The sequence below is a fragment of the Paramisgurnus dabryanus genome, chromosome 4, assembly GCF_030506205.2.
Source record: "Paramisgurnus dabryanus chromosome 4, PD_genome_1.1, whole genome shotgun sequence".
In the NCBI taxonomy this organism is placed as follows: Eukaryota; Metazoa; Chordata; class Actinopteri; order Cypriniformes; family Cobitidae; genus Paramisgurnus; species Paramisgurnus dabryanus.
Genome location: NC_133340.1, coordinates 17515761 through 17526025, shown reverse-complemented (window position 1 = coordinate 17526025; position 10265 = coordinate 17515761). Strand labels below are relative to the sequence as shown.

At 38.4% G+C, this 10265-nt stretch overlaps 1 protein-coding gene across 3 annotated transcripts; it reads left to right on the top strand.

Moving 5' to 3' along the window:
* The first annotated feature begins 39 nt into the window (after positions 1 to 39).
* Positions 40 to 8148, top strand: LOC135750628 (NACHT, LRR and PYD domains-containing protein 12-like). Of its 3 annotated transcripts, none has more exons than XM_065269554.2 (11): positions 40 to 126; positions 1859 to 2060; positions 2427 to 2468; positions 2560 to 4438; positions 4529 to 4783; positions 5419 to 5592; positions 5700 to 5867; positions 5955 to 6119; positions 6206 to 6382; positions 6468 to 6514; positions 6599 to 8148. In XM_065269554.2, the coding sequence occupies exons 2-11, from the start codon at positions 1916 to 1918 to the stop codon at positions 7270 to 7272; spliced, it is 3726 nt and encodes a 1241-aa protein (XP_065125626.1). In that variant the 5' UTR covers positions 40 to 126; positions 1859 to 1915; the 3' UTR covers positions 7273 to 8148. The 3 variants fall into 3 exon arrangements, with proteins under 3 accessions (XP_065125626.1, XP_073670569.1, XP_065125627.1); XM_073814468.1 differs by having other exon boundaries at positions 76 to 130; XM_065269555.1 differs by having other exon boundaries at positions 124 to 257.
* Positions 8149 to 10265: the final 2117 nt, after the last annotated feature.

Below are 10265 nucleotides of genomic sequence, written 5' to 3'. Positions count from 1 at the left end.
TGTCAATCAAACCACCGACAGCCAATCGCGTTTTAGATGGGGCGGGCAGTACAAGTCGGAAGAAACGAAAGAAAGAAAGAAAGAAAGAAAGAAAGAAAGAAAGAAAGAAAGAAAGAAAGAAAGAATGTAAGTAAGTTAATAAGTAAGAAATGGAAAGCAATAATGTTGTATATTTAATATTGTTTTCTGAGAGAGTTTAGTGTAATGGATCGAGTCTTGATTTAAACTTCAGGAAGTTGATCGGATGTCGACTGGAGGTAAAGATAACGACTAACGTTAGATTCGTTTCTGAATGTGTCTATTTACGGCAATTACTACCACTAACCACAAAAAATCATAACTAGCCTATAGTTAGATTGTGCTAAACCAAATCAACCATAGTTTTGCAAGCGTATTAATCGCAATGTAACCGCGGTATTTAAAGTAAGGTGACCAGATTTTTTTAAATGAAAACCGGGGACTATTCCTAGTTAAATGTTCAAAATATAATTAAAATCTCATTTGTTGTTATCTATGAATTAAACCTAACCTAAACCACCATATAAAATGGGTACTAGGTGGATGCTGCACATTGGTGGTGGTTGAGGAGATTCCCCCATTCATATGTAAAGCGCTTTGAGTACTGAGAAAAGCGCTATATAAATGTAAGGAATTATTATTATTATTACTAAACGTTCTTCTTTTTATTGTCGTGGATTCACTGCAAAATGACTTACTTACTTCTTACTTAATAGTATTTTTGTCTTGTTTTCAGTACAAATATCTAAAAATTCCTAAATCATTTTCTTGATAAGCAAAATCCCCTAAGAAAAATCTAGCTTTAAGACAAAAACTATTTAATTCAAGTGAATTAGTGCTTAAAACAAGCAAAAACGTATTGTTATTGAATTGTTTTATTGGATTAAGTAGTGGCAGATTTGTTTGTTTTAAGCACAAATTTAATATTTTGATCTAAATATTAGACTTATTTTCTTAGGTCATTTTGCCCATCAAGAAAATGCATCTTGCATCTTGAGAAAAATACTAATAAGAGTCATTTTTGCAGTGTTTTTAATTCAATTAATTGAACAATTTCTGTAGCCTAAATCCTATTTTTTTCCTTTTTTATACAAGAGACATACCTCATCAAAAATGACTTCTAGGGTACTACTTAAGCCGATTTCATAGCATTGTGAACGTGAAGAACAGAAGGAATAATGCAAAATGTAAACATATTTAGCCTACACAAAACAAATGCTCAGTACCATGCTGTGTTCAGTTCACTTCATTGGTTTATTACGTTAATTTAACATGAGTAGTTAGTACCTTAACCCCCGATAACTTTAACTGTTTTCATATCTTATGATAACTTGATTGATGATAATGACGCTTTTTCATGTGTCTCGTAGTAAATTCTTCTTTGCTAAAGCAGTGACGCGCAACCAATAGTAATCAGTGTAGCTCGCTGCCCCCTCTGCTGGTAAAAATAATCATTACATGATTGCTCCGGTCTGGTGGTGCAACAAATGCTACATGTTGACGGGGCTTTGTCAGTGTATTTGCTGGTTGTTTTCCGGGACAAGCTCCAGTCAGGGACAGAACACCCAAAAAAACGGGGACGTCTGGTCACCTTAATTTAGAGTAAAGTAAAACTGCGATTAGATATCAAGTGAAATACAAAACAAGAGTTAAAGGTTTTCTGATACAATAAACAATAACTTAACTCTAATCTAGACATATGAAATGATTAAAAATACAAATACATGTGTTTTGATATAAAGTATACTTTAGGAAAAAAGTTATAAAATGGTTTATATTACAGCTGGTTTCCTCTCCAATGTTTTGTGTAAATCATTAATAGGTCTCTAAAACTCCTCAGGTAATGGAGAGCGTAAGGAAGCACAGGTGCTGAAACACAATTCATTACAGGATTATAATGGACCATCGGCTGTGTGATTCTGTATCTCATCAAACCTCTGTGGTCGCCAGTAATGATGCTGTCGTGAATGTACCTCAGATAGTCGGTTGTCAGGTGACCGGATCAGTAAACATCAACATCGAAACACACGTGAACTCTTCAGGTAAGGAGCGTATGGACCTGCTAAAGATATTCCAGCACTAAAACTGTGGTCACACACACAACCCAGATAGCAGACGACTCCAGGCCAGATTCGTACCAGGTCTGAACCGGTGCTGCCATCTTCGTGTGGATCCAGTGCAGATCTGGCATGGAGTCGTCTGCTGTCTGGGAAATTTCACTGCAGCCATACAAACACTGAAACACAATGAACAACACATATGTGATCTGTTTATGTGATATGATTATATCTCTGGTCCGAATCCGTGCTGAAGTCAGCAGCTCCGGTGTGGATCTAGCCCAGAGTCATCTGCTGTCTGAGTATGAGAATCATAAAAGTGTGTGACTGCTTGTGTTTGTGTCTCAACAGTAAACAGCAAACAAACTCAACATGAAGAATCATCTAACACAGGTAAGTATGTTGTGAAATGATTCTGTGTAATCCATTGGATTAGAAATCTTAACTGATAATGTGACGCTGTTGGGTTTTTATGGTCTTTTAGTCAAACGCAACATCCAGCAACTCAGCGAGATTCTGAAAATCAGCTTGAGGAAGAAGTGTGAAAGAATATACGAAGGTCTTGCCAAAAGAGGAAACCAGACTCTTCTAAACAGAATTTACACTGAACTTTACATAATAGACGGAGAGAGAGACACGGTCAATCAAGAACACGAGGTCTGGCAGATCGATAACGCCGTGAAAAGACAACTAGATGAAGAAAAGCCAATCCACTGTAACGACATCTTTAAAAATATCAGAGAAGAATCTGCTCACATCAGAACCGCTCTTACTAAAGGCATCGCTGGAATTGGAAAAACCGTCTCTGTACAGAAGTTCATTCTGGATTGGGCAGAGGGAACGGCCAATCAGGATGTAGATTTCATGTTTGTGCTTCCGTTTCGAGAGCTGAACTTGATTCAAGATGATCAGTACAGTCTTCACAAACTTCTGCTTGACTTTCATCCTGAACTAAGCGAAATAGAAAATGAAAAAATTTATGACAAAAGTGAAATTGTGTTTATATTTGACGGTCTGGACGAAAGTCGACTGCACATGAATTTCGACATGAGAAGAAGAGTCTCCAACGTGACTAAAATAGCCAAAGTGGATGATCTGATCATCAATCTCATAGAAGGAAATCTTCTTCCATCCACTCGATTGTGGATCACCTCACGACCAGCGGCAGTGGACAAGATTCCAGCAGAATACATCAATCGTGTGACAGAAATCCATGGTTTCACCGATGCTCAGAAGGAGGAATATTTCAGGAAGAGAATCAGTGATGAACATCAAGCCAGCAGAATCATCTCACACATTAGAAGATCAAGAAGTCTCCACATCATGTGTCACATACCAGTCTTCTGTTGGATCACTGCAACCGTTTTAGAGAAAGTCCTAGAAACTGAAAATGAACAGATCTCTTCCTCTTTGACTGAAATGTACACACGATTCCTTCTCATCCAGATCAATGAAAACAAGAGAAAATACAAGACCGGAGTCAGACGCACAGAAGATGCACGGAAACTGCAAGAGTCGGATGTGGAGATTGTCCTCAACCTTGGGCAGCTTGCTTTTGAAAACCTGAAGAAGAACAATCTTGTGTTCGGCGAAGAGCAACTGAGAACGTTAGGCATCGATGTTAACGACCCCTCCGTGTGGTCAGGTATTTGCACACAAATCCTCACAGAAGAAGATCCCATGTTCTCAGTCAGCAAGTACAGCTTTGTCCACCTCAGCTTTCAAGAGTATCTGGCAGCGCTCTTTGTCTTTTACTCGTATGTTGTGAAGAGAGTCAATCTGCTGCAGACTCCCCGCAAGAAGCAAGCCGCTCGATCTTTTTACGATTACTACAGCGATGATGAGAGTGAAAATGAGCACCAAGAGGGATCTTCTGTGGAGAAGGAAACCTTGCATGACTTTCAGAGATGTGCCATTGATGCAGCTCTGACGAACACCAGCGGACGTCTGGATCTCTTCTTGCGATTTCTTCTCGGTCTTTCCCATGACCGCCATCAGTTGCTAAGGTGCTTTCAGATGACGGTGGATGGAGTTCAGCTTAGTATTCAAAACACGATTGAGTATGTCATGACGAAGCTCAAAGAGGACGACGATCAGAAGACTCCGCCTGCCGAGCGATGTATAAACCTTCTCTTCTGTCTGATGGAGCTTGGTGATTACTCCTTTATAGAGGAGATTCAGAGATTTCATATCACTGAGGTACAGAGAGGACATAAACTGACAGCTGCCCAGTGTTCGTCTCTGGCCTACATAATACAGATGTCAGAGGAGGTTCTGGAAGAACTGGACCTCAGTAAATACAACACAACAGATCATGGGAGACTAAGACTGGTACCAGCGGTCAAGAACTGTAGAAAGGCTATGTAAGTACTTTCAGTTTCTCCTGATAAACAACAGTTGACCAAAATATGTGTTTGTCTATGTGATCACGATGTTGCTTCTTAAATCTCCAGATTGTCGGCATGTGCACTCACACAGGAGAGTTTTGAAGCCATAGCCTTTGCTCTTCTAACACCTAACTCAGTCTTGGAAGAGTTGGACGTCAGCTGGCAGGGTCTGCGTGATCTTTCACTGCTCTACCATGGACTGAAGAGTCCCTACTGCATACTGAAGTCTGTGAACTTCAGTCATACCAACCTGGAGAAGAGAGGGAAAGATCTGCTTGACGCTGCTATGTTTGGACCTCAGATTCAACCTCTGACACTGAAGTACACAGATGCAAATTCTGGAGACACAAAAGAGGTTTACAGTGACCAGATACTGTCAAGCACCAAAAAGAACAACCTAGCCATACAGCATCTTCTTATGATAAAACGTCTGTTTCACTTGAATTCTTATATATATCAATTCCATGCATTCTGATCAGTTATAGGACAGTTGAGACTTCATGACGATAGCACGCATTGTGTGCTTTACCTCACGCTTGAAATGCGTGCTAGAGAGGTTGTTATGCGTGCAGGGCTTTAAAACGCATTTCCTGGCAAGCAAGTAATTTACAGCACGCACGGGCATCAATGACGATCTGATTAATTGCATCATCAGGCTGACAAAAGAACGATCTCACCATAGAGAAAATCAATCAACACACGTCAAGCGTCATCTGGCATCATTGACACTGATGTCTTGGTGAACCATATGTCTTCATGTGTGATATTTTATTACTTAAGTTGCAAATATAAATTATATTTGAGAGATACAGTGGAGGACAAGCACGCTTATACTGACAGCTTCTGGTCACTGTTTGCTATGTTATTTAAACGTCTGGCTTAGACATTTTAATTGCTTATCATTTATTGGGTGATCTTAACCTTTGATTGAAAACACTGCTCACTTTTCATTATAGAGTTTTAGGGTGTGGTCTCTCAGATGACTGTGTGGATACTCTGGCATTAGCTCTCAAATCATCTGAATCTCGACTGGTGGAGCTCGATCTGGGCTACAATAAATTCACTTCATCTGGAATTGAGAAAATCTCTCAGGGTCTTTTGAGTCCCAGCTGTGAGCTGATGAAACTCAGGTGAAGATCTTTCAGCTTCAGTTACAGGTCTTAAGAAACCAATCTTTATTAAGATGACCCATTCTTATTATTGTATGATGATGTTTTTGTTCAACAACATGTTTTAGCCTGTCTGGCTGCCAGGTTGGTGTGGATTCTTGCAAGCATTTGGCTTCAGCTCTTAAAGATTCATTCCTGATTGATCTGGATCTGTCCAGCAGCAGGATTGGAGATGAAGGAGTGAAGTGGCTCTGTGCTGGACTATCAAGTCCTCACTGTCAGCTGCAGATGCTGAGGTAACTCACATCAAACTGTGGTCATGGTACTTAAATGTTTTCTGCACATCATTCATCTTCTCATGCTTACACCATTGTTACATCAAGGCTCAGAGACTGTGCACTCTCAGGAACATCATGTCTGTATCTGGCTGTAGCACTGAGCTCCTTCTCGGTTCTGAGACATCTAGACCTGAGCAACAATGACCTGCAGGATTCAGGAGTCAAGCTCATTTCCATCGGTCTACAAAACAGTATTCTCAGATATTTAGGGTAAGACAACATGCAGATTAGTGGCTTGATCTTCATGCTTAAGTAGATAACTAAAGTACATCTGTTATCTCACCTGTCTTGTGTAGATTATCAGGTTGTATGGTGACAGATGAAGGTTGTTGTTATTTGGCTTCAGCTCTGAGTTCAAACCCATCATCACACCTGAGAGAGCTGGATCTGAGCTACAATCACCCACAACACTCAGGACAACAGATGCTCTCTCAGAGACTCAGTGATCCCAAATGTACACTTGAGATACTTAGGTAAACTTCAAATCACAACCTATTAATCAACAGTTAATGTGACTTTCATTAAAAGACTAACTGAGATGGTTTTTCTTTTCTACAGACTGGACCATTGTGGACCTTTACGGATCATACGAGGTCTCTGGAAGTGTAAGTAAATCTCTGCTCAACTCTTGTTTTTTAGCATGCTAGTCAAACATAAGCATAACCTTCATTGTGTGTTTGTGGTTTTAGACTACCAAGAGCTCACACTAAACTCAATGAGCACAGACTCAGCACTGACAACGTCCAGCGACAATAAAGGAGCTATTCGATTACCTGTGGACCAATACCTGTTCAATGATTATGATGATGATGATTATTATGATGATGAAGATGGGTATGAGAAACCAAAGAAGCCAGAGACCTGGGTTCAATCATTCTGCAAAGAAACGCTGTCAGATGGCAGATTTTACTGGCAGGTGGATTGGGATGGCTTTGTGTCTATCGGTGTTAAATTCAAGAGAAAAACCTTCAGTTACATGAAAAAAACTCTACAGCTTTGCTGCAACAGACACCAATACTACGCCTTACATGGAGACATGTCCCGTACAAAATCACTGGCATCCGGTAACATGCCAGAGAGCAGGACAGTCGGAGTGTTTCTGGACTGTGCAGGGGGAACGCTGTCTTTCTACAGTATCTTTCCTCACGGTTTAACTCATCTCCACACGTTCCACACAGAGTTTAATGATCCAGTGACTCCATACTTCAAGTTCAGTACCCCTGATTTGGACCGGCGGCCCCCATCTGTTGTCATTCACACGTTAGTGCCGAGTTCGGCTGTACAAACACGAATGTTAATGTTGCCCAGTATTATGGATGCATTTCCACGGCTGACCTTACAAAACATATATGCAGTGTTTTAAGTGAACACAGTAGAATAACAATACTGAATACTACATCCAAATCACCTACTGTACTAGAAGAGCCACACATCTCTACAGATCTACCACACAACACTGCATGTTTACATTTCAGATAATGGGTTAATTTAGTTATCGGTTAATATGGTTTAAATGTTATAGTTATGGATTATTTTCTTCATCCGGTGTAACAGAAACAATCATTTTAGTTTTGTTTAATAACTTCATTAGCACATTTCAAAATATTGATTAGATTATAAACACATCTCATTCTATCTGACATTTCACAATATTTAGTTTTTCTGAAAAGAATCTTCAGTAAAATCATGTGATGGAGCTTAATGTAGCAGTCCTAATGTACATTTCAGATTCAGGTTATATCTACAGGCATTTCCATGCAAATCTCAACCTTATCATAAAAATTGTTATGTTTTTAACCACACTGATTGATATCTCAGATGTCCATATGAAATACTCATGCATGCAAAGTCCATACCACATGCATGTTTCTCTTATGTAAAATAGACAACATATATACTATAGACAGTATATACTGATATTTTTCTGATGTCTGGACTCTAGGAGAATATAAACAGACACTTCAATATATTGGTAATTCATTCATCCTCAGAGAAATGATATGTCAAGTTTTGACTGCAAAATATCACATCCATAATGTTGGAATTGCTCATACACCAAACTGCTGAAACAATATGAAATGACCATGAAACTAACATGAACAATTTCAGCCAAACTTTGTATGATGTTATGACAGATTGGTAAGTGTAAGTCTTATGGTTTGGATTGTCAGGAATTCAATCAAAATGTATTCATCTCTGAACTAAAGATCTTCTAATAAACATCAACAAAGCATATGAACCTTTTTCTGGATGATTGAAATGACTGAAAATCTGTTTGTTACATGTGACTTCTGTTAGGAAATGCAGAAGAACCGGCTCTACACCATCAGAAACAAACAGTCAAACTCTCTCTCTCTCTCTGTGTCATTATCTCTTTTACCATCAGACAACACTTATCTTTCATTTATTACTCATAAATCCTTTAAATTATTAGTCCAACTTGTTTAGAGACTTCATGTAAACTTTGACTCATTGGACACAAGACTAATCGGACACAAAGACTGGAACAGAGTTGATAGGACAATCCTCAGAAACACGTTTATCTTCATTGCTGTAAGTGATGGATTCATGGTGACTGATCTTCTGCTTTTATCTGGATCTTTATACTATATCACAGGTTAGTTTCATTTCATTGCACTGCAGCTGTTAATAAATCTTGAGTTTCTCTTCTTCAGGTGGAGAAGAATGGGTGCTTCCTCCTCTAGATCTGAGCAGAGGAGTTTTAAAGATGATGTGAAATCTGACCTATCCTGGACAGGACTGCAGAAACTCATCCAATCAAACAACAACAAGACAGCGACAAAGAAGAAGAACGAGTTAAAGAAGAAGAAGAAGGTAAAGAAGAAGAAGGAGGTAAAGAAGAAGAAGAAGGAGGAAAAGAATAAGAGATGTTTGCTGCCTTTGAGGACCAGCAGAAGATCATCGCTCGGCAGTGTGAAGGGAAAGTCAAAGCTACAGCAGATGTTCTCCATCCTTGAACCCCAGTAGAGATTTGAACCCCATAAGGATTTGAACACAAACTCATCATGGGGCTCTTGAAGTTTAAATGGCAGTGATCTCATGCTGCGATCACCAATAGGATTAAAGAGTGAAGTTGATGTAATGCGTCTCCTGCCAGGAACTTTCCTGATAGTGTTAGTTTCACTTTTTCTCATTGTCATACTCGAGATATTGATTTTATTCCCTTTTCATGTTTGTACTTATATTCTATGAAAATGAATAAACTTAACTGCAATACAGATTACACTCTAAAAAAGATTGGGTTATTTTAACATAAGTTATTTTTAACTGGTGAGTTTGATTTATGTATTTATCTTTCTGATCTATTCTGCACATCCCAATAAGCTTTATAAACACTTTATATTCAGTGGCAGTGAGTCTGAATCATCACATGTCATCATCACATTCCTTTTTCAGTGTTTGTATGTGTTTAAGTAGAAACACATGTGCATTGGTAAAGAAAGATGTGTTTCAAAGTTAAGTTGAAATTGGTTGCTTTTTATGAAGTTGTCAAGATGAGATTAAATCAAGATGCTTTACATGATGATGTTGATTCTTTTATCACAGTTATAATTGTTCTGGTTTGTAAATGCACTGTGACAAGGTAAACAGAAAACACAATATACTGACACATTCAGACATCATCACTCATCCTACAAATCTCAACCATGGTGACAATCATCAAACGAATTCAGCTAAATCGATCAACTGCAATGCATGCTGGGAGTCGTAGATTAGTTTAGTACTATGTTGATACCCATGAAGCTTTCTTTTGTTGATCGTCACCACTGATGAGTTTCATAGACTGATTCATGATGTCAGAGCTCGATTCAGTAGTTTCACCTTCCAAGCGTGTTATTATAATTCAGAAAATAAAAGACCCTTCTAACCAGCACTGTAATATAATTTAATATTATTAACACAGCACACACAAAGAAATATTATTTAGGTAAACCAACAACAATTAAATTACTTGATCACATTAGATCTTGTCTTAGATGTTTTCTAAAACTGCTTCAACAGCCAAAGAAATCTTAACATTAACACAAGAGTCAAGGGCCAAACTAAAGCAAACACTGATCACCATAATGCTGGTTTATTGACATTTCAAATGTGATATTGGATTAATGGGATTAACACTGACAAAGCAACAATTTGTAACATTTTTCTACCACAATGCTCTACCACTGAGCCACAGGAGACCACCATTAACTACAGACATACACTGTAAAAATTGAAAATGTAAAAGTTACTTTAATTGGTAACACCTAAAAAATTAAGTGTATTACACTTATTGGTGACTTTTTAAGTTAATACAACTTTTCACTTTTTACTGTGTGTTCATCTCATTCTACC